Source organism: Lepidochelys olivacea, assembly GCF_965140295.1.
Source record: "Lepidochelys olivacea isolate rLepOli2 genome assembly, chromosome: 10".
Taxonomy (NCBI): Eukaryota; Metazoa; Chordata; order Testudines; family Cheloniidae; genus Lepidochelys; species Lepidochelys olivacea.
In genome coordinates this window covers 67424008-67449614 of record NC_140420.1, presented here as the reverse complement: position 1 = coordinate 67449614, position 25607 = coordinate 67424008, and the positions used below count along the sequence as shown (strand labels likewise).

Sequence of the window (25607 nt, the reverse complement as noted above, 5' to 3'; positions counted from 1 at the left end):
CTTTCAAACCTTTATGTTCTGTTCATAAAAAGAAATAAAACTCAATTAATCTTCCTGAAAAGTAAGCTGATGGGGAAAATTTAATCAATATAGCTTTTTTTAAAAGAAAACAGATTCCAGTTAAAATGAATTAACATTTAAGACCTGCAAATGCTAAATAAATAAATAAATAATCCACACGTCCAAGTCTGGGGAAAAAAACCCTACTATGTAATGTCAGTGCTAAAAATAAGTAATTTAAAGAATAAATACCTCATAGCTTATTTGCAGATAGTTGTACATTTTTAGAGGAAAATGGTAATAGGCCTTAGGTCAGCTGCATTGATTTAATGCATTTACTTAGGCTGCCAGAGCAGAGTAGAATCTCCTCACACTGCATTAGGAGTGCCTCAAGCCTCTGTGACTCCTTTTGATCAAATCTCTGTGAAAGATGAGTGTCATGGCCTCTTCAAGCCAGCTGTGAGGGGGCTGCCCTGTGACTGGAGGGACATGCTGGAACACACCACTCTGGGGCATTGAGGTGAGAGCTCACTGCAGAGGTGAGATGCAGACACAACTTAGTACTGTAGGTCTGGAGAACACCAAGAGGGAGGATCTTATTTCACTCCCCTGTGCACAGTCTGAGCATACATCAGACCTGGAGGTGCTCAGATTCAGACAAGAGTAAAGAGGCGTGTGATGATTCTGCCTTAGTACTTGTACAGACAGGAGTGTTTCCAGCACTTCTTTGTACAACTCGCTGAGGGAATGGGAACCTGTTTTTTATAGCTCTGGAAACATATGCACAGTAAGAATGTCTGAGGTAAGGAAAGTTCTTTGCAGTTGTATATGAATGTATATTTTCACTGTACAACTTCTACTTGTGGCTATGTACTGTGGAAACATGAAAATCTAAGGTGGTGTTGATTTGGATAATACCTTTAGTGATTCTTGAACCACAGCTCTCCATTTCTGCCTTAATTACTAAAAGAAACTGTGGAAGCGTTAGGCTAGTTTATTTACAAAAGCCTGTTATTCTACCTGAAATACATAGTGAACAGCTCTATGGTTCTATGAAAATAAATAATGCAAAATCTTAAGAAGGCTGTAATAAAACAACCGTTGCTTGGATAATTGTTTTCCTATTGAAGTAGTGACATCCGTAAATCATAAATACTTAAGAATGTTTAATTGTACAAGTCCTGAATATACATTAATAGCAATAAAATCTGTGATTTGCGACTTAAATGTATTCTGAGCCAAGTGCTTTAAGCAAATACATTATCATTATTGTGATGTATATATGCACTGGAGACCAGACAACAATATCATTTCACTATGAAGTTCTAGTGGAATTAGCACAAATTGGAGCCTAATGTATGCCCTTTATATACAATTCACTGCTCACTATTCAGCATCCAGAAAAATAAGGCAGTAGTCTTTTTCTTAGAGATCCAGTCTGCATGTCTGTATTTCAGTTTTTACTTTGAAGTAATTAGGAGGCTTAAGTAGTGAATCAGAATTTAAGACATTCATTTTATTTCTTATGATTTTTTGCCACGAAGAAAAATAAATATGGCATTAACTGTCAACTTAACCCAGTGCTATTTTGGTAGATGTGTTTAAAGAAAAAGCATTTTACTTTCTGCTCTATTAATTGGTCAAGTACCCTAGCCTCCAGTTTCAGAAATGCTTGTTTTAAAAATGAAGAGTCGGCGTATTGCAAACCCATGGAGAGGGTTTCTGATATATACATACTATGGTTAATCGTGTTTTAAAATGCTATGGGTAATAAATGACAGCTGCTTTAAAAAATGTTTCTTTTACATTGGATAATTTAGGAACTCATGGGTGACTGTGATTTCGCGGTTTGAAAGGAAGAGGGAAAGGGAAAATAAAAGTCACTTTTTTTCATTGTTTTAATTTAAAACTCCTCGTTATTTGAAAGGCAACTAGCACTTAAATTGCACAGCTGATCTGGAGTGGTAGACTGTGCTGTGTTCATTTGGTTGAGTTTGCTATTAAAGCGTTTTATAAATCCCTTTTAAAAAAAAATCATGTAAGTACTTGGCTTCTTGAACCTCAGGAGCTGATTGTTTGTCTTATCTTTTGGTGAGCTAGCTCTGTGTTATGTTGCAAAACCTTCAGGCATGTTGTGTTTCTTCGTGTTCCTGCAGTCTGCAAGTGAAGTCAGCTTCATTAGTTTCATGATGGCACATCAGTGCATGGCTGGTGTTGCCGCTTCCTTCAAGCTAGTCCTGGAGCATGATCTGGGTTGCCTTGGTTTGGATAAGCTTGTAAGGATTTGTCAGCCAGATGTGACAAGATTGTCAAGAGGCAAGTAAAGAAAGAGATCTGATATTAATCAGTGCATAGCTTGGAGCCAAACTTTCTCAAATGCAGTGTAGTAACATGTTCTTCTCATTTACTGCTTCTCTTTGTGGCTATGGAACTGCCACTGTCTGAATTTGACGGTTAAAGGGGATGCCAGCTAATAGCCTTTAATTGTAAGGATAAAATTCTAGGTGGAAAAAAGATCATACGTTTGTTTTTTTTAACGTCTTTTCAAAAATATAGTTCAGCATACTGAAAAATACATAGGCACTTGATTCAGGTAAGAGTCTCAATATTTCTATAGTCAGATTTTTAAAATACTAAAACTGGGGTTCAGTTCCAAACATTCAGGGAACATGACTTGGAACATGACTCGGGGAGCCCCAGTGTTCTTTCTGGTTCCAGGCTGATGAAGGATGCCAGGGATATTTTCAATTGCTGAGAATAATGTGGGTTGTTTTTCTTATTTTGGTGATGGTGACAGAAAGAGACCAGTATATGCTGAAGAATGCTCCCCCTCCCCCTGTTTTTTTTTTCAGCTGAAAAGGATCATTAGTATATTTAATTGACTTTCAAAGAGCATACCCCCAAATTATTACGTTGTCTGTATACCATTAGGTTTATCATGCCACTAAGTTTTTCCTAACTGTGCATTTTGGTGAGAATTAATCTTTGGTATTAGTGAACAGACACAGTATTTCATAAACAGAGTTATATTTTAGCAATAGGTGAACAAATGTGAAAGACATTTCTAACCCTATACATGAGGAAATTTATTTTTTCCTCTGAAGACTCCAAATAAAACTCCTAGAAACACTAACTGTAACAAGAATGTTTAATTGTTTTCCATATTCTTTAATCTTTCGCACCTTTCCTTCTTGTACTTTTCCTTCATATCTTAACAAGAATGATAAATGCAAACACATACATACTCACCGGAAATGTGCATCTTTAAAATAACAGAAAAGTTTTCTCCAAGTTTTCTGCACTCACTGAAAATTGAGGTGAAATCTTACCTGACTGCAGCAAGAACAGGTTTGGGCCTTTTGGTACCAAATGTCCTGAATAAAGCAGACTTGTACCCTCAGTAACATTGAAAAATATTATAAAAATCTGTTCATATGAATGTATAGTTTCATTTCCAATCAGATAATCCACAAATTAAGATGATATTTTCAGCAATAAAGTAGCAATAGTTCATCTAAATAATATTAAGAGTGCATCATATGCAAGCAGATCTCAGTTCTTTTTATTTTAAAACATGGTTTCTGTAGCATGCTTTATTTTTTTAAAAGCAGTTTTTATATATTGTGGTATATGGTAAATGTTACCATGCAGTTAAGCTGAAATTCAGGACTGAATCTTGAAGTCCTTACTCAGGCAAAACACCTAGTGAGTAAGGACTACAGTTTGGTCCTTTGGGCCTTATCCTGTTGTAATTGGCTTCTTGGTGCAGATTCAGGCCCTCTATTTTTGTTATGTTCTCTCTCTGCAGTCACCATTTCTGTCTTAGCAAGTGCTAGAGGTAAGATGGTAAAACAACTTTCATTGCAGCCCCCTCTGTTTTTAATTGCCCATAACTGCCTCCAAAAAATTTTCTCATTGGACTAAAACTTTCCATGCTCAGGCTCTGCCCATAGATGAATTTTTTGGGGGGGGCGGGGGGGAGGGAAGAAATCTCCATAGACATTTTAGAGTTATGAACAGTGAATATCCATTTCATGCCTTAAAATCACTTTAAGATTTTTTTAAACAAACACATAGATAATGAAAAAATGCTCACACTTTAATGCTTCAAATTTCACATGTGGCTAGCCCACAATGAGAAATAGTCACTGTGTGTATTTGAAAATAGGTATTAAATTACAGTGTTAGAAGTCATTTTAAAATTGGTCTCATTCATGCTGAGGGAAAAATTACTTATTTTTAAATTGTGTATCTGCCTGCAGTGCTGTGGATTTGCACAAAATATTATGTAAATTTGTAGCATCACAGACAGTATCGTGTGTGTGTACACACAGTGTGACTCAGTTTAAAATTTATGGAATTGTGTAAAGCAAAATTGTGCAAAGCAAAAAAAGTCTATTGCAGAGCATGGTTAGTGTTTGTTCCTTTTTAAAAATATAAATATTTAAAAGTATGAGAGAAAAATTAAATGAAAAAAATTAAGTCCATACAACATTATGGCTGCAGACTTAAACAGCGAAGTGAAGAAAGGAAAAAGTTAAGATTATCTTTGCAACATTAACTCACCTACATTGCTCATCTATAGAACTTTTTAATACTAGTAAGACTGTTACTGTACGTTTTCAAGTGTGCATTTATGTGCAATGTGGGTAACTTAATATTTGTATTTTTTTCGTTTCCTAACTATTGTGTGTAAATTTGACACATTAAATTTGTGTTAACCTAGGATTTTGGTTTTTTAATTAAACTTTAGCGGTTCTCTAGCTTCAATGTGTAACATGGTGTTGTATATGTAGGTATGCAGGGTACACATAAATATGTGCAAACTGTATGTATGCAATATCCTATGTATAAGATTAAATGAGAAGCAATCAGGTTTATTTTAATAACTTTCACATTGTTCAAATTCAATGACCTGTCCCTACCTCTCAATCCTTAACTAAAAACTTTACTGTTAAACAGCTGTGGTTTGTCAAATGAGTATGCAGTGATCTATTATTCATTGTTGAATATATATATATATATAGTGGGAAATTTTCCTATGCTACCAGAAATAGGTTGCCTTATAAATTTACTTTAAAAGAAACTTCTCTGCTTCATGTAAGGGGTATTACATAATCCCTTAAATTTTGCAGGGTATTACAGTCTATACATTCCAGTATTGTGGGCAGTTATGTAATGTGCATTGTAACATTGTTACTGATTCAGTATGTATGAAAATAATTTCAGTTTGGTTGTAGGGTCAAGCTTAAATAATACCCATGAGATGATGACACTGAGACAGTTTCTAGCCCTAATTCCCACTTCTCTTTGTTCTGTGCTAATTGGATAATAAAAAAGTATATGAATCTTTTTCATGGTTTGAGAAAACAATCGTTCAGTGCACACCTGTTATTTATAAATATGTAATATTAATTGCAAAGATCATGTATCTATAAATGTGTTGTCTAACAGCAAATTTGGGCTTTACTGTCCAATGTGCTTTGCTTTAAAAAGTACCAGTTGTGTGTATGTCCACGTGCATGTGTGTGTGCTTTCTTTTGTCTTAGTAATTATTTTGACAGTAGCCATTAATAGAGGTTGCCTTGAGGGGCCCTGGAGGGTAAATGGCTTGCATGAGGAGTGTTTTTCATCCCACAAGTTATGTTATCATTAAGGTCTGGCCTTCTGGTATGTTACCTTTTTGAGAAACTCCTCCATTCACTTTCTCTCCCAGTTGCACTATCTGAGGCTCTCAGTTCTAGACACCTAGCCATCAGTTACTAACGTTGCTGTTAAGCAAAACTGAATGCTTGCATTAAATTTTGAAAAAGTCTTTACTTTGTACAATCCTCTATTGCAGACATTTGCTTTCAATGCAATATTTTATCAGGAGAAGTTTTTAACAAAGAGACTGTGTATGTGTATGCATTTATAGGCCCATAAGTCTGAGGTCCATTCCAACCCTTGAAGTTAATGCATACGGGTGGTTTGACTGAGTAGAGTCATCAATATTGGGCTCATATATAGAAAACATACGTAGACAGTACTAATTCCATCTTGCACCGGACTTCCTTTGCATCTTCAATTTTATGGGCACAAAATATTGCAGAGACAATTTAAGCATTTCAGTATCTGAGCATCAATTTTTACCCACAAGTGAGATACTTGGGGTTAAATTCAGCACTGACGTATATCTTGTTCAAGTCAACAAAAGGCAATGGGATAGCATCAGATGTAAATCAGAACTTAGTTTGTAGACATTCAAATTATATAAATTGTACCTCCATATACTTGTATCCTCAAATTGTGGGTGTATAAAGGGAAGTCAGGTTTGATTATCTGGCTCAAAATACAAAATATTGTCCATAATTGAATGCATACACTCGGGATCCAGATAATTAACTGTGTTTTCTGCAGTCTTCTTTTATAAAATATACTCAGAACTAGTAAACGTTGTGAATGAAAGGTGTATGCCTACGGGGTGTAATCTCCCAAAAATGCACATTTATGCTGAGTTTAGCGATGTCACAAGACTGGCCAAAATTTTCAAACTTGAATGCCTTAAATTAGACTCCCAAATCCATAGTTAGCTTCCTACGTGAAAGCTTTTTTGCTCAGATTTTCAAAGGTGCTGAGCATCTGCCGCTCCTTTTGACTTTAGTGAGAGCTTGGCTGCTCAGCACTTCTGAAATCGTGGTCATTTATTTAGGAGCCTAATCATGGATTTAGGAGCCTAATCATGGATTCAGTACCCAGGCATGACAATATTTGTGTGTAGGTGGGATTTTCAAAGGCAGTCTGCTGTCATTGAAGTCAGGGGTTGAAGTTGCATGTGCATCATGGCCTGCCTCCAGTTTGGGGAAGAGGAGTCTATCCCATCCCTGTCCTAGATGCTGGTCTCTTGCATAAAGCCCTTTGTGCAGGGGACCAGAATTTCACTGAACCCTTTTGCTACTGAAGAAATAGGTTGCCTTATAAATTTACTTTAAAAGAAACTTCTCTGCTTCATGTAAGGGGTATTACATAATCACTTAAATTTTGCAGGGTATTACAGTCTGTACATTTCAGTATTGTGGGCAGTTATGTAATGTGCATTGTAACATTGTTACTGATTTGCTACTGAAGAATGTGCAGAAATTATCTGCGTCAGCTGGAACTGATATTCATAGAAGTTCAATATGGAATAAAGCTCTTGGGTCATGCAGTCCATCCTAGTGTCCTTGTAGAAACATTTTCCTACCATAAAGACTGTTACTCAAAAGTTGTATATGTTCAAAATATCCATGTGTATCTTCTCAGGTCAAAACACTATAAAACTTGTTCACTGGAGATTCATGAGAGAATTTATATTACGCTGTCTTCTTTTCATAAAAAGAAAAGTACTCATTTTGCATTGATGATACATTTTTTGTGGGCTCTTAAAGGATCCATGCTTGAGATGTACTCTCAGTTTATCATAATATCTTCTCGAGAGAGATTTTGTTTATAAAACAAAAAGATAATGTGTCAAATCCTGCAGGGCTTTAGAACCTCAGTATTTGGACCAATAGAAATAGAAATCTTAAGGATTCTTCCCCCCCCCCCAATGAAAATAGCTTCATTTATTTTAGTCTAAATATTCTTCAGCATAGTGGTGAACCTAAATACAACAACATGATACTAGTGCATGAATGTTAGAATCTGAAATGGACAAGTATACTTGTGTTGGATATAAACACACCATGAACTGAAAACTGATTTAAGTGCAGAGATTTTCAGAGGAGTTTAGAAGATTATCATTAAGGGAAGATATGGGGGAGGGATAGCTCAGTGGTTTGAGCATTGGCTTGCTAAACACACGGTTGTGAGTTCAGTCCTTGAGGGGGCCATTTAGGGATCTGGGGCAAAAATTGAGGATTGGTCCCCCTTTGAGTAGGGGGTGGGACTAGATGTCCTCTTGAGGTCCCTTCCAACCCTGATATTCTGTGTGGCTAAATTTGAGGCATTGTTCTGAACAATCTCAACCAAGAACCCAAAAAAAGAAGTATAATAAACACTGAGTGTCCAGAGGAGGACCGTAGAGCAATATATGAAGCCTGGTCTTAATTAATAGACCAGATCCTCAGCTAATGTAAATCAGCATAACACCATGGACTTTCTGGAGATATGCTAGTTTACATCAGCTGAGGATCTGGCCCATTCCTTTAATTCCTGCAGCCACCTCAAAATCCTTTAATGATCTAGAAGAGGGATTCAAAATCTTTTTGATTCTTTCCCCTGTATAGAAAGGTTTCAGCCATCCAGTCTGGGAGAAACAAGAATACCATGTGACTTAGGTGACCAGTCACACACTATAAATAGTATATGGTCAATGACATATATTGAGCAAATATTTCACAAACAACCCCTGGGCTGCAATTAAAGGTAAAATTCACCTCTGTGGAGAGGACCAGCACAAGACCTATATACCACTACAGTGTACCCGAGAACATACATGGTCCTCATTTTGGCCTTCTTCACAGAGGTCAGCCTCACACAAAGTGTTGACTGAATAATATGCAATAAGTTGAATTACTAAAGTCTGTTCTCAGATGGTTAACAAATAGAAAATGGGTGAATTTTATCTATTCACATTACGCCCTAAAAATAGTTTGTCCAATTCTAGGCATAAGTTTACAATGTGATATGGCAGCCAAAAATGACAGTGCAGTTTTGGGCTCTGTAGAAAAATCATCATGTAAGAAAGCAGGGAAATCCTAGTCCTGGCTTTTTTGTGTCAATATCTGGTCTATTGCGGTCAGTTATGATAAAATGTAGGAAGCTTAGCAGAGCAACAAAAATTAAGTGCTGGAGGAAAGATTGCAAAAGTTGAATATATACAGCTTGAATAAGAGAAGATAAGATAGAACTCTACAAATATGAGGATATTAATTATCGGGGAGGAAGCAATATTATTAGGTAAGACAAGGAAAACGGAGGCTGAGTATTTGTAAAGCTTTCTGACAGTGAGACCTATCAATCTGTGAAATAATTACCTAGGGGAAGTGGTGGAAGCCTCATTGCTTATCAAAATTAAAATGTGCTGTAGGGCACTGTCCTGCACTGACAAGAAGATGGGCTAAATAACTTAATAGGGCTGTGCTTGCCTCTAATTTCAATGATTGTCCAAAGTGAGTGAAATGTAAAAGTAAATGGCCATAAACAGGGGAAGAAATCAGATTTTTTAACTTTTCAGTGGTAATAACCTGAGTTATTAGCAATACAGGACAAGAAAATTAGATAGGAGGCCCAATTTTGGCCTCAGATCCCCATGTGTAGATCTCATTTAAATCCGTGAGAGAGAGAGAGACATCAGATCTGAATCAAACTTTGATTTTGCATTTTACAGTGTTACTTTAAAAGCACACTAGGATGTGTACATCCTTTAATGTTGTAAATTGTTTAACAGATATAAGCAGGAAAATATTTCCTGGTAACCAGGCACACATCCTACTTTTTGTGTTATTTTTACCAACCAGAAAAGGGAACTGAATCTCCATGGATCCTTATTATCCAGTTTCTTATCTGAAGGTATAAAATCCTTCACATTCTAGCCGGGGTAGAACAAAAAGATGATAATTTACCAAATGATCAGCCCATGTCTTTGCTGTAAATACCAACCCCTCCTCCACAGGTGCAGAGGTCTCTCTTACACAGGAACTGGTGAGATTCTATTGCACAGAAGTTGGGCAAGTTTCAGTTCGCTCCCACATATGATGCGCATCTCCTGTACTCTATGGAGCCCAGCTCCACAGGGGGGGCTATGTGGATCCAGTGGGATTTTTTCTCAGGGTTTGTGTCCAGTGGCTGGAAGACCTTCCACAGGGTGCACAGAGGGCTGGATCTGAAATTCACATTTCACATGCAGTATTGAAAGTTTCTTTCAGATTAGGTGTAGTTCATACAGAAACCACAAGGACACCTCCCTTTAGACCAAGGAGGGAAGCTACTAATCTATGGCAGCAAGAGACACTGACGGCATGCAAGCTTTGGCACTTCATCTGTAACACCATTTTGTTAGTGATCTGGGTGACAAAATAGTGATGAGACAGAGCCAAAGTCTAGAGCACCCCAAGCATTGGCAAAAAGCCCCAAAGTGGCTTTGCAAGGTGAAGCTTTATACCATAGAGAAGATCTCTTTGGTGGATGTCTACAGCTTCCCTAAGAGGGGAGTAAACCAACGTGTTGTCTGTGCATCATAGAGATGAACTAGGCTAAACTGCATGGGAGAATGAGCGACCTCATTCTGCTATTTCTCCCTATGCCTGCACTAGCAGCTATGACCCAGTGCAGATATCCTGGCTGGTTGAGCTGGGAATCTGTCCCTCAACCATTAGAGTTTTTGCACATATTAAATTCCTTTTACTCCAAATCTGAACCTCGTTGAATTAGATTCCTTTTAGATTTTAATTCTGAATGTGCAATCAGACTTGAGACAGATGAAAAGTCTCCTCTTAGCTACACGCACATACACACTGGTATGTTTTGTATTCCTATTATTTTTGTGCCATTCTCATTTTAAAGTCGCCACTGTTGCAAGGTGAACTCATAGCCCACAAACACCTAGTATTAACTTCAGGAAACAAATGTTAGATGTATGCCAAGTATCAGGATGAACTTGTTATCTTGTGCCTCACTTTAGCTACAGAGGCTGAAGACTGGGATATGAAAAGGGATCTTCAGTGTAACCTCACAAAGCATAAGCCATGTCAATATCGCAAGAGAGAAAAGTCAGAGGTCATTACATTTAGGTAACATGTTTTGGCAATGATCTCTGCCTTTCCAATGATTAGTTGTTAGCTTTTGAGTATTCATTTTGATAATAAACGTATACCTCTTGTGACAATGGCTAAGATGCATTCTTACTAAAAAGTTGTGGGCCAGATTCTTGTCTCAGTTGTGCTGATGTAACCAAGATACAAATTTGGCCCCAGATCTTCAGTACTAGTTTTAAAAGTATCTGTCTGTGTGGTGATAGTTCTGGAAAGGACACGTTTAGGAAAGAGGGAATAACTGGAAAGCAATGATAATATCCTTGATAAGATCAGAAGATTTTAAACATCTGCTGTATGTTTCAAGAAAATGAAACAAAGTATTAAAGATCTGAGTGAAAGGATTACACTTAATTTTTTTTTCATTTTAATTTCCATCTGTACTTCCAATCCTTTAATTAGGCATCTGAATTTTTACATGTATTAAATGTGGAAAATTATTCTTTTCTTCTACAGAAAGAAATTCTGTGTACATTCTAGTTGGTGGGATAACAAAGCACATCAAGCAATTATATATCAAAAATATTCTAAAGCCCAGTAATTATGTGTTTCTTTATAAAAGAATAGCATATTATTCTAGATGCTTGATAAGTTTTTTGGTCATTAAACCTTGTTAACATTAGTTAATTTCGAACTAATCTGAACACAGCTTCCACAAATTTCTTTACTAGATTGAATAATGAATGAAAACTTTTGAGATCTTGAATCTCAGTTGAATCATGTTAAAATCTAGCGGACCACATTACATTTTGCTCTTCTCTGTACAACTTGAAAAATCACCTCTCTGAAAATGCTGTACCTAGTGTATTTACAAATAATCCAAAAATGACTATAACTGAAAAAAAGTATGTGGTATTTTTCTCTTTTTCATGGGGGTTGTTTGTATGTAATTTTTTTTAACATTGATGCATTTCCCAGCACGCTGAGCATTTATGCACATGGAAGATTGGGGCCTGTCACTGTTCCTTCTCATGGACGTAGGCCTCCTGGTATCAGGGCATGGCACTGCATTGATCTGCACCTCTAGTATCCCCTTTGGCCACTTACTCTGCCCTACACCAGCTTGCCTTTTATCTTTGTGTCCTTTAGCCTAGCCTGCTCACTTCTCCAAAGACCAGTGTAATAAGTTCCAATCAACCATAAACAGAAAGGTCCTTCTGGCCCTCCCGAGGTACAAGATTGCCAGCTTCCCTCTCAGTCCTCCCATCTGAACTTCCCTCACGAGCCCTTCTTGTCCCTCATGATTCTCTCCTTGCAGGAGAGTGCTGCCTTGTCTGCAGTTCCTCCCCTTACTGAGGTCCTTCAGTCTACTTATAATGTCCAGATGTCCAGTGAATCCTCATCTAGCTGTGCCCTCTCTGGCCAGAAGGCAATCAGCCAAAGCACCCCAGAGATGTTGAACATGCATTCTAATTGGCAGTTTTCTCCCTTCTCTAGCCGGTGATGGGAGAACCCCATCACAGGGCCATAATCAGATTCCTTGCTGGAAAAACCCCTTGTAAACTTCACTTAGAATGGATAAAAGACCTTTATAAACATGTTTAAAGAAATGTTTTAAAACAAATTTCAGGCCTTGCTATTCAGTGAGTGCACTGTCAGTAACTGGAATGTTAAAAATGTAGCCAGTTTAGAAAAATTTGATTTAAGAGTTGTTTTTTGATGAGAGACCAATTCATGAGCTAGCCACATCTAAGCATGCTTCCAATAAGCATCAATATCTGGATTTTTTTTTTTAAATACAGTTTTTATTTTGAGGGGGGACTTATATTTGCCCTTCTAATAGCTACTTACATGCATGTAAAAGTCCCTCTTTCTTTTTCCAGTTTTTTTTTAATCGAAGAAATTTTACATATCATATATACACAATAAAGATAAGAGGTCAAGCGAAACAGATACATGCATCATACAGGAAAGGTGTATACAAACCTCTGAAGTGCAAAATTAAATGCACTTTAACTATCTTAGTTAACTACTAGAAAAAGAATTAAAAACAGGTTTAGAGGTCAGTAGCATACAGAATGCAACGGAGGAAAAAAGAATGTGAAAGCTTGTGAAATAACCTCAATTAACTTACTATAATGATAGCAATTTTTATTGTACATCTTTCTATTATTCCTCACAGCGAAAGAAAGTTCCTCTTTTTAACATTGCTTGGAGGGGCTGTTAAAGAGACATTTGTGAAATTCTGATCTAGTTTATGGGACTAACAGAATAGCCTTATGGAAGAAGGTGCAATCTATGCACGTTATAGTATATTATGGCACAGGGAGGTAGCAGAATTGAACTACACTTTATAGTTTGACATCTTGTGATGTAACTGAATCATCTGCCTCGCACAAAATGCTTTTTTTAGCCTTATAAAAGAAATTTATGGCTTTTTACTGTTCTATTAAAAGATTTCAGCATCCAAGCTACAATATATCCTGCACTAAAGTGAAGCAATTCACGGTGCCTCATGTGTATTTTATGACTTTATACGGCTCTCAAAACTTTTCTCAAGAATTTAGCATTTTGCGATGGCTTTTTTAAGGGATTAAGCAAAAAATGGTTCCGTTGGCTGAATGGCCATGTTGCCACTTGTTCCTTCAAATAAGAATGAATCTCAGCTTGTAGTCTTTAGAACCTAGTCATTTGTGTGCACACTAATATTCATCATATTTCAGGGTAAGTACTGTAGATACTCAAGCAGCTGAGATTTAAAATTCTAAATCTAGCGACAAAAGGCACTGTATGCTGGAGTGCCATGGACGTGAACTTCTAAGGTAGGGTTCTCCCCTGCCCTCAGTGAGGATCAATGGCTGAAGAAATGCTCATGGCAAAGAGCCCCATCTCATGTGTGACATACTGAGGTATTTGGTCTCTCCGTCCTCTCAGTCTGATGGCCATTTACGACCATTTATTAATAAATACAGTAAATTCCAACTTTGCCTAAAGTTTGAAGAAACTGGAACAGTCCCTGAGACCTGCTGAATGGCAGATAATAGCAAAGCTGTTTGGGAGTAGCTCCTGGCTGTTGAAACCATGCAGGTTGGGAGAGTGGCCCCAAATAGCTCCTCCGTGATGAGGTACATCCAAGGCCCCAGTCCTGCAAAGAGTTTTGTACATGAGTAGCTTTACTTACATGTCTTTACAGGATTGGGGCTTCAGGTGGAGATGGTGTGTGAAACAGAAGGCCCCATGAAAGTGGTTGCTTTTCAGTTTGTATATTTTCTTAGGTGTGGGTCTCCTGAAGAGCGGAAGAGGAAAGGAGAAATGTTTAGAAAGTTCAGCTACTGAAAGCCAAACTTATTTGAAGTTCAGTATGTTGAAGGAAAACTGCTTTGAATTTTTACCACTGCTTTAGAGGGGTACAGAAAAATCCATTCTAAAAGAAGCATTTTCAACTATGAAACTCTGAAAATGTTTCAAAATCTCCATTAATATGAATTGGACAGCTGTGGAATCCCTGGGGATGCCTTTTATGAGAACTGCAACAGGAAATGCAGCCTGATAGCATTACATACATACAGGAGGGCTAGAATTGGAGTGAGAGACAGGGAACAAGAGATTTCCATAACGCTTTGTAAGTAAGATCTCCATTTTTCTGGTTTGGAGGGAAAAGGCTGTTTGTTTTATGATTTGGTGTTAAAGAAGCCCCCCTCCCCCCCCCCCCCCCCCCAAAATCAGAACATACTTTAAAAGAGCTGCAGAAATTTCGTAAATCTCGTCCTGTTTCCTGTGTCTCTTGCTGCAGCTCTTAATGTCCTGTTTTGGTGCACATCACTGGGATGACTGTTTTCCTTCTTCATTATTTCGTATTAACATTTTTTGTTTTAATATGTATACCCTGTATTTACTGTACAAGGTGCTTTAAAAATAGAGTAATCCAGACATGTTTTAGATCAGATCCAGTCACTATGAAGTGTGTTATATTCCAATGCGCTTTCTGATGCATGAATTCCTTCACGTTAACTCCTCCTTAATAAATATTTCATTTATGTAAAAGGTATATTCAGGACACTAAGTGCTGTACTGAGAATAACAAAGATAAGAAATATTTGATTGTGCAAATGCTGTACTCTGTAGCAATCCCTGTGGAGATTTAACCAGGACCTCAAAGTTGTCTGTCCACTTCCTGCACAAGATGGGTCTGTAAAGAGGGAAGTATGTATTCCAGGAAACACAGCTACATTGGCCTGTTGCAAATGAGCATCTGAATGCTAATTTGGATTTGTATTATAGATGACCCCAGTGAAAGCAAAGTGGTACACCCATTAAACGATGCAACAGGTTGCTAATCTATCTGTACTTTGTGTTTCATCTATAACCCCTCAAGAATTTCTCTTATATTACCTAATATTAAACATGGCTACCCGATGTATTGAATACATGGAATAAACATTAATGAGGATTTGTAGTACTTATTCTGAACTACAGTGTTGCTACTGAGAATGGGGCGACGGACTTCTTTTGCCGCTGGGAGAGTACATCCACCATGTGGACACTGCTAAATAATCCCTGCCAGGGATAACTTTTAGCCCTGGATCTTAACGATGCTCTGTTGAGCAAATATGTTGTTTATACGATGCACTAGATTGCACTAAATGTCGTTACCTCTCACCTAGAACTGGGTGAAAAGTTTTAGCTGAAACTTTTTTTTTTTCAAAAGATGTAATTACCATAACACTGAAACTGTTCTTGAATTCACTTTAGTTTCACTGAATTGTTGTGGTTAAAATAAAAAAAAAAAATCCAAAAAACCCCAATGTTTTGTTTTGACATTTTAAAAATAAAATATTTCAATTTGGTTTGAAATAAATTTTCATTTTAAAATTTCCTTTAATTATATAAAACAATCAAAAATATTTTTAGATGGTCTAAACTAAATGTTTCATTTGCCCTAAATGATCAGGGAATGGAACTTTTATCTCTCTGTGCTCATTTCTCTTTTTAAACTCTGCTGGAAAATGGATTTAAAGCTGCATGTAAGCATAGCATAATTTTCTAACGGATAACAGCAATTTATTTTAATGGTTATTTAAGTTATTTATTTGACACACATCTAGGGACAGCACTAGCAGTTCTACTGCTGCTCACCAACCAGCCCCAAACCACCCACAAAAGTGTTGCTGAATATTTTGCTGCCCATAATATTCTGCTGCTCTAGAGGGTGACCTGTAATGGCAGTTCATAGCGGCAGCCCTGTTGACTTTCACAGCTCAGGTGGTAACTGGGCTGTCCACCTGGCTAAATCTATATGTGTATTCATATGTGATCTATATGCATTATCCATATGTATTTTTATACTTCATTAAAAAGTCTGTATGAATATATAAATTTAGTGTGCATGCTCCAGATGTTGCTTGTTACCAGTAAACCTGTTTTGTTAATTTCCAGGCTATCCGATGCACTCTGGTGAACTGTAGTTGTCTGTGTTTCAAACCTGGAAAAATAAACCAACGACAATGTGACCAGTGCCGACATGGATGGGTAGTGCATGGTAATATTGCTTTTGTAAATCTATCTATCTAGGTTCTTGTATGGACCTCCTCAACACAGTATCTCAGCTCTTGGATTTTTTAATATACATCACACTCAGTTGTGTATAACTCTTGCCATTCATGTCTTTTCTACTTTGTTTTAATTTTAATTTCAGCCCTAAGCAAATTAAGGATCCCCAACCTGTATCCAACAAGCCAGGTAGAGATAGTACAATCCAATGTGGTCTTCGATATCAGTAGCCTCATGCTGTATGGAACCCAAGCCATTCCTGTCCGCCTTAAAATCCTGCTAGATCGTCTCTTCAGTGTCCTGAAGCAAGAAGAGGTGATACAGATTCTCCATGCACTGGATTGGACACTGCAGGATTATATACGTGGATATGTGCTACAGGTATTGTAGTGAAAGCCTAGTCAATACCGAAAAAATAGTTGACCAAAGTAATAATTTAAAATGTCTTTCAGTTGAATCTTGGTATCCATGGATCACATTGAGCCATCTATTTTTAATTGAATTCAGTGAAGAATTCTGCTTAAAAAGTTGATCGCATGAGATGACTTAAAGTCCGCTATACACTTGTACAAATTATGTGGGCCTGACTCAGTTTTTATTTAGTTTTTACTCAGATAAATATCTACTGACATTGACCAGCCTAAGGGGAAAGAAGTCAATAGCAGTCTGTCTAAGTAAAGGCCTCAGGAATTGACCCAAAGTCTTGTTTAACAATTTTATTTTGTTTTTGTATGGTGGGATAATACATTTACAAGTTAACCTGTCAACATTTAAACATTATGGCCTATATTCATCTCCAATGTAACTCCACTGACTTCAGCGGAGCTACACTAAAGATGAATCTGGCCCCCTGTGCTTACACAGATGCTACTAGCTGGAAATTACCTTTTATGTAAAGTAGCATTATGATCTTATATTATGACACAAATCAATGTTTAATGGTCTTGATAATCTTGCTTTTTAGTGTTAGGATTAAAAATATGGAATCAATTACCTTGAACCTCTATCAGATAAAAAATTTATGATGTTACGTTCATCATCTTAGAAACTCTTACATGCACTGTGAAAAATCTCAGTAGGCCATCAAATACATGTTCTGTGATAAAATATTTATTGTAGTTATTGGGAAAAGTTAGGCATAGCTAGAGTTTGAAAGAACTCCAACACTCTAGTGTAATTACAGCTATGCTCTGTGAACACTGGCGATAGATCAATACAGGTTCATTTGTTCTCTGATCTTAGTTACTTGGAAGATTATTAAACTTGCAGTGAAAGAATACTTGACTTAAATGTGGAGCTAAATATTGGTCTGATTGCTCCATCTCTGCTCTTTGTACTTACATGTTGCTAACTGTTCAGATTATACGTGTCTTAATTTTTGTGAAAAAAATTTACAAAATAGCTTGTTAGACAGTATTACTATTAGTTCAGAAAGAAATAAGATCACCACCGTGTTGAAACTCAAAAGACAATATCACAAAATTGCCATCAAACTGTCTGTAAGTAGAGTAATTTTACAGACTTGCTGGAGAAGGATTTCTGAAAAAGGGGATTCTGAAATATGTTTAAATGAACATATCACTCTTTTAAATATGTTCTGTTTTAGGATGCTTCAGGAAAGGTGCTGGATCACTGGAGCATAATGACTAATGAAGAAGAACTGGCTACTTTGCAGCAGTTTCTTCGCTTTGGAGAGACTAAATCTATTGTAGAGCTAATGGCAATTCAAGAGAAAGAAGGTCAGTCAATTATAATACCTACAACAACGACTAATTTGGATATTAGGGCATTTATAGAAAGTTGCAATCAGAGAAGTTCTAGTCTTTCTTCTTCCATGGACAAAATGAGCCCCGCCAACATTCATCACTTTGAGAACATTGTAAATAATATGGCTTTCATGCTGCCTTTTCAGTTTTTCAGTCCAGTGCCTCCACCTTTGATAGGTTCACCACCTGAAAGACATTTGCTTGAGCAAGGTCAAGACCACAGCAATGAAACTAAACAAGATGTTCCGATACCATTTTCTGAAAGCAGCTTCTTGACTTCCAGTTCTACTTCATTTCAAGTTGAAAATGAGAGGAGCATAAACAGCCCAGATGTCACTACTAAAACAGAGGATGATGCCCCTTTAAGTGATTCTAGCTCACATCATACAGTAACAAAGCTTGAAAGGACGCAGTTATCTCCAGAAAATAAAATGAAATCTGAAAAAAATGGCATTGGGCCAAGAAAAGGGCGCGTTTTCTGCACGGCCTGTGAAAAGACATTTTATGACAAAGGAACTCTGAAGATCCACTATAATGCTGTTCATCTGAAGATCAAACACAAATGCACAATTGAAGGCTGCAATATGGTGTTTAGTTCTTTGCGAAGTCGAAATCGCCATAGCGCAAACCCCAACCCAAGACTCCATATGCCAATGAACAGAAACAACAGAGATAAAGACCTGAGGAACAGTTTGACTATCTCTGGACCTGAAGAAACTAAAAGGACGGACTTTACCATTTTAACCCCAGATAGTAGACCTATTACCAACTATGTCAGCTCTTGCACAGATTCAAAGGTGCAATCCAGTTTTCCCAGTATTGGACAGAACGGTGTTCTCTTTCCAAACTTAAAGACTGTTCAGCCAGTTCTTCCTTTTTATCGCAGTCCAGTCACACCAGCTGAGCTTGCTAATACCCCAGGCATACTCCCTTCTCTACCTCTCATTTCTTCATCAATACCTGAGCAGCTGGTTGCTAACGGATTGCAATTTGATGCACTACCCAAGAAAAAATCTCGTAAATCGAGCATGCCCATCAAAATAGAGAAAGAAGCTGTTGAGACAGCTAATGAAAACAGCAACCTTGCCAGCTCGGAAGATGATACACCTCTGCAGGTGGTAAGCGATGGAGAGCTGGAGACCTGTGAGCATAGGATTGAAAAGCAGATGAGCGACAGGGTGGAAAAGCACCCCATTTCAGGTAATTCATGGAAATCTCTCTCTGGGGTAGAGGGTCCAAAATATTTTGATTCTGTCATTGAGCCAAATAACACATACATCAAGGAAACCTCTGAGAATGAATTAGATTACTCTAAGAGAGAGGTTATGCCAGAAGACAACCAACCATTAAAAATAGCTTCTCGTGAAATCATGTATGAAGATCCAGAACAACACCACAGTGATGTTATAAAACCAGTGACTACATCCTCTCTTTATATTAAAGAGCAGTCAAAGCACCGGATTCCTAATAACGATTGCACTGAATTGCACCACCACTTGCTAACTGGGGGCCTTTTCAGTGCTTTGTCAAACAAGGGTGCTGCCATTCCTTGTTTAGAAGACCCTAAAGATATGGATCATATCAGTCAACATGCACTAGGGATTCAGAAGGCAGAAAGCCGCTTTCATTGTGACATCTGTAAGAAGACCTTTAAAAACCCTTACAGTGTAAAAATGCATTATAAAAATGTACATCTGAAAGAAATGCATATTTGCACAGTTGAGGGCTGTAATGCTGCTTTCCCTTCTCGTAGAAGTCGAGACAGGTAAGAAAATTACAAACAAAATTATATTTATTTTACATTCACAATGGGGGCCTAATTTGAAATGTAAATAAGTGTTTGAGGAGTATGGAGCTGCAAAGATTTTCTGTGTATCCACCTATAACAGGTATGATAACTTATCAGAATGTTCATAAAATGAAAATCCATTGAAAGAAACATTTTCTTTCCATTAGACTACAAGGTTTTAAATAAAGCCTTGAAAATTTCATAACTGATAAAGATTGCAATAGTTGAAAGAATACTTTAGAATATCAATGAAAAGGCATAAGGTGTGACTTCAACACTTTTCCAGCATATGCACATGTGGGTTCGTGAGTCTAATATGTACTTGTATGTATCTTAATGTTTTTTTTTAAATGCAAAAACTATGGGGCAAGCTCATAATAGCTTCACTCCGTTTTCATTCTTTCCTTGCTTTATGCAAGTAAAGTCCCACTGAAGGATTTTAAACCAAGTGGAGAGAAAAAATAGATAAGGACAACAGGATTTTTCCCTTGAGGTACTGCAAAGTTAATATTGCACGGTACAAGATCAGCATATGCAAACATTAAAGGTGAACATGCAGCATTAACTACCCTTGTGTGTGTATGTGTCATGATACTGTCTTTAATAACAAGTTCATATAATACTTCATAGATAATGAAATACCATGGGCCCAAGTTACTGCTGGTACTTCTGTTTTATGCCACTGTAAATCCATTGATTTCACTGATTTCAGGTCTGATATGCGTAAGTTAATAGAGAAACAAAAACTGAAAATGCTCCATATGTGCAACTTTATGTTGAAACCCTCAATTTTGTATATTTTATTGGGAAATGGTGGTAACATTGTTAAAGATTATGAACTTGACTCATTGCATTGATTCCACTGTGTAACACCACTGTAACTCAGACTGCAGGCCCTGGTTGTAGAAAGTCTGCCTGGATGGAGCTCACAGTGACACAAGGTACCAGGACTACATATTCTGCTGGGAGACCTGAAGCCAGTTGATGCAGTACAGGAAGTGGGCAGAGACAGTCAGGGAGAGGTGTGGCCATTACAGCCAGGAGATGCGCTGAATTAATCTGCTGCTGGCAGGGCTTCTGTGATGTCCTGATTAGAAATGAAATCTACTCCACAGTGGCAGAGTCCCAAGGGAGGGCAGTGACAGGGCTGCTTCTTCTCTTTTCCCTGCAGTGAATTCCCTTCCAGTGTAGCTGTGACAACAGATGGGTGAATGAAGCCCCATGCTGCAGTTCGTACACCTGTACTGCAAATGCTTTTCCACACCACTGTGTTGTTTTAACTTTAATTCTGCTACCCTCAAGCACCTAGTTTAAAAAGAGAAACAAAATGATCCCACAAGAAAGTTCCTGAACTCTACATAGGACAAGAATTAACTGCAATGCTGTTCTAGCCTATAGTTACAGGGCAGAAAGTTTTCAGCGATAACCCCCTGTTTTCATGTGCTGATAATGTTCTGAATAATCCATCCTTTTGGATGAAACTGTCTGTTGAAAGAAATTTTTTTTCTTGTTAAAGTCTGGATTACACCCTTGCAGCCATTTTTGGAGTTAGATAAGGGTAGAAGTAAAAAAAAACAAAAAAACAAAAAAAAACCCTCTTCTTTTTATATCAAAAATGGCTGAGGTCTGGAAGTTAGCTATCAGAGATGAGCAACAACTGCCCATGTGTGAAGAAAATTGGTTTAGCTTGAGCAAAGTGATGCCTGTTTGAAAATTGCATTGTGGATATAGCAAAACATTCTGTCGAGTGCAGAAGTGAGCTCTTCAGTGAGACACACCGGACAGATGGGTGCAGCTGCAGCAGGACACATGTTTCATGGTATCAGGCAAAAGTCTTCAGTGACTTGAGCCCTCTATTTTCTGGCTATGGAGCAGGTCCAGGGGCCAGTCTCTTTCACTTCTTTGTCCTGGGGGGAGATAGGTTCAAAGTCCACTGTCTGGCTCATCTAACCTCACTCAATCCACTCCTTGATATCTGAGTCCTGCTAGAAGAGGTTATCTAGTCTAAGCAATTTATTTGAGCATAAGCTTTCGTGAGCTACAGCTCACTTCATCGGTTGCATACTGTGATGAATACATCCGATGAAGTGAGCTGTAGCTCACGAAAGCTTATGCTCAAATAAATTGCTTAGTCTCTAAGGTGCCACAAGTCCTCCTTTTCTTTTTGCGAATACAGACTAACATGGCTGTTACTCTGAAACCTGTTATCTAGTCTGTTCACTAACCCCTCTCAGCCAGCAGTAGGTCTAGTGTGTGAGTGAAGCATGAAATAGCCACACCACAGGAGAGTATCTGGGCTGATGACTTCCATGGAGTTATTCTTGATTCACACAGGTACAAGTGAGATCCGAGGCAAGCCAAATACCTGTACAGATGTTTGAATTTTCTCCTTTAATCTTATAGTGGCACTTGATTAAACATACACAGTTCACGCAGACTACCAAATATTGGTTACTATTTCTTTATTAATAGTTTTCAAACAATTGATGTTAGGTATTGATGAAAAAATCATTTTTGCTAAGCTTCTCTTTGTTCTTCTAGACATAGTTCAAATTTAAATCTTCATCATAAGCTTCTGACCAAAGATACACTGGAATTCAAGGACAACTATTTCAATGCAACATACCTCTTGAAAGACATGGCTAAGGAGGTTTGTCAAGATGTGTCTTTAAAACAACATGTTGGACAGACTTCTGTAATCTTCAAAGGAATGAACAGAACAGGCAGCTTGGTTTTTCCACTGAGCAAAATCAGAGAACCCTGTTCTGAGAATTTTGGATATGATCCAGTGAATGATGGTGCTGTTCTGGATTTAAGCACTACTTCCAGCATTAAGTCTGAGAGCAGTGCACGTTCCTCTTGGGATTCTGATGGAGGAAGCGAAGAATGCATCATGCCTTTGGATGACAGTGATGAAAGCTGTGAAGGACCAAGCCTAATACCCAATGAAGAGCTCTACCCGGGCTGTACTGTAATTGAGAAGGCTAATCAAAGCTTTACAAATTTACCTTCCAGTTTGCCAATAACTTGTCATATATGCCAAAAAAATTACAGTAATAAAGGAACCTTCAGGGCCCATTACAAAACTGTGCATCTCCGCCAGCTCCACAAATGTAAAGTCCCAGGTTGCAACACAATGTTTTCATCTGTTCGCAGTCGAAACAGGCATAGTCAGAATCCCAACCTGCACAGAAGTCTGACCAGATCACCAAATAGCCTCCAGTAACAATATACTAATCCCAATTGACTTTTTGCTAAGTGTAAATCATTTCAGATAAGAAAGAGTTAGAATGATTTTTAAACAAAACAAAAAAACCAACCTCATTTGATGCTGGGCCCATTGAACATACGGGGTCAAATTCTGCTCTCACTTATATGGATGCTCTTTCGCAGCTTCACTGAGCAAAATGTGGTGCCATCATTTTTAAACCATTATTTTGTTTGACATTAAATAATAGAAACTTCTTTAAGGAAAAGAAAGCAGTACTGGCATTGGGATGAATGTGGCACCATTAACTGAAGTTTTTTTGACAGTTTGCAAAGTATTATTCACTTATAGTACGAAGTTCAAAGGAGAAACCTCCATCCCATTGGATCCTGTTATGTTTACATGTTAAATGGGAGTAGTATTCTAGGGTGTCAATAAAGATGGGGGGGAGTACTTTGGTTGTGTTGGGGCTTTGGGGACTGTCATTTTATTCCTGAGGCCTTTGTCAGAGGCTCACTTGCAGTATTAAATATATTATGGTGTTTTCAGTTTAGTTTTCACTGCATTTCAAAAGCCAAAATACAAATTTAGGAGAATGTGGGATGAGATGCAAATTCTCTACAATTTCTGCAGTCCTTACTCCTTGATTTCAATGGGAATTTTACTTGGATAAAGATTGCAGGATTCTGGCCTTTGAGAATAGACCAGAACTAGATTTAAAACAGGAAATATTTCTTTCCATGCAAGAGGGTCTCTTCGTTAAATCTGAGAGATCATGACATGTATCAGCAGAAGAAAGCTAAGCATGTTGGTTCCAGAACCACAGCAAATATCCTGGAAGTAGAAAAAAGGAAATCCTATATTTTTATTGCATTTTTTTACCTCTACTTTCACAAAAAGTGGAATATTGGGGGGGAAATCCCCCAAATTATTCATAATTTTAAAGGTATAGTTTCAAACCTGTGGGAGCTATGGAAAAAGAAACAGTTTAAAAAAACCTGCAGTAGGTGTTCTTCATGATCTGTTGATTTTCCTCATCTGTGGGAAGAACACACTGATCTGTGTAGTAATAAGAAAAAGAGTGCATTTATTCTGATTCACACACTTTTCTTGATATTAGAACCTTGCTTGAGATCTGTTAAAATGTTTAATATCCCTGTACTTGTCACTGTAATTAACAGTATTCTGCATTATGTTCTATGCACTTAAAAAAGACTGGTTTGCATTGTATTTAAAAAAAACCACTTGGATAATATTTAATTTGTAGTTATGTCATACCAATGCTGTGTGTGTATATGTGGTGCAACAGTGTGCTTGACTGAATCATTTTTCAATAGCAGAAAGAAATGCTAAAAATCAGGCTTTATAAAACCACTTTTTAAAAAAGTTTAGTAAACTTTTACATTTTGAATCAAGTGTTCATGAGTTGTAGTGGGCAAGCATGATAATGACAGCACAATTTGTACATATTATACCAAAGTGCTTAGAGTATTTGTGGTTCCTAGGACTAGTCTGGGTTTCCAGTGTAACTGGATCTTCATCTTTATGCATCTTTGTGACTGAACAAGATTAGACTGAATTTCTGATTTAGGTTTTAGGAAGACTAGTACAAAGCTATTGCCATATGTCTTGATGTTTAACTTATTCTAAAATATACTACAGTATTGTAACCATTTTATATTGTATAAAGGAAGCTGAAGTGGACTAAATATTTCATTAATTCTTTTGAAAATCTGGGTGTGTGTGTGTGCACAAGAAAAAACTATGACATTTGCAGTGTTGTAAATTTTTGTGCTTACTAGAAATGTGTTTCATATGTTGTGTACAGTAATTTTATTTTATTTCTACAGTAGGTCTCTGTGGTATTGAAACACTCACTAAAACAATTTGGGCTTGAAGCGGTTAAAAATGTTGTTAGGCTAGAACCAGATTGTGTCCTCACTTTTTAAGCAGGAATTAATATCGATGGGGATTTTAGCTTAAAAACCAATGGTATAATCTTGGATGCTACAAGGTCTTCTGGTGGCACAAACAAATGACTTGTTACCAAGGATTTGGTGTGCTTTTTACATATATATGTGCTGGCTTAATCATTAAGGGTCTGTTTGAAACCAAGTGTGATGTAAACAAATACTGTAATGCCCAGTTATTTCGTTTTTCACTGTTTCCAAAAAGGTAACACAATTTGTATACCCTACAAATTTTGTATGTGTTAATAAAAACATATGATGATGTCTTTGATTCAAAGCAAAGAGGTTTCTATAACTGGAAAATTATCATTCTGCCATTTTATTTTTAAATAATCCTTTAAGCACATTCTCTCTACTAAAAGAACCTTGGTTTGACAGTTGTAGTAACTGCTGCCACAAAAAGGAAGCATAATTACTTTAACGAGCTATTATAAATTAGGAGGTAATTGTTACCAGATCATGTATTAATTCTTCACCCTGTAATGTGCAGTTCATTTAAATATAGTTGCACACAGTACACAGAGGTAAATCACTCAGCATTGAATATTGATTGAGTTAAATATTTTGGCCTTACCTTAAGTATTTATACTTGAGAAAGTTTTATCTTTCTTG

General features: G+C 37.3%; 1 protein-coding gene across 2 annotated transcripts; it reads left to right on the top strand.

Moving 5' to 3' along the window:
• The first annotated feature begins 522 nt into the window (after positions 1-522).
• Positions 523-25245, top strand: BNC1 (basonuclin zinc finger protein 1). 2 transcript variants are annotated; one of them, XM_084642458.1, is made up of 5 exons: positions 523-802; positions 16149-16251; positions 16408-16643; positions 17869-19793; positions 22359-25244. In XM_084642458.1, the coding sequence occupies exons 1-5, from the start codon at positions 794-796 to the stop codon at positions 23041-23043; spliced, it is 2958 nt and encodes a 985-aa protein (XP_084498584.1). In that variant the 5' UTR covers positions 523-793; the 3' UTR covers positions 23044-25244. The 2 variants fall into 2 exon arrangements, with proteins under 2 accessions (XP_084498584.1, XP_084498585.1); XM_084642459.1 differs by lacking the exon at positions 523-802 and adding an exon at positions 2189-2316 and having other exon boundaries at positions 22359-25245.
• Positions 25246-25607: the final 362 nt, after the last annotated feature.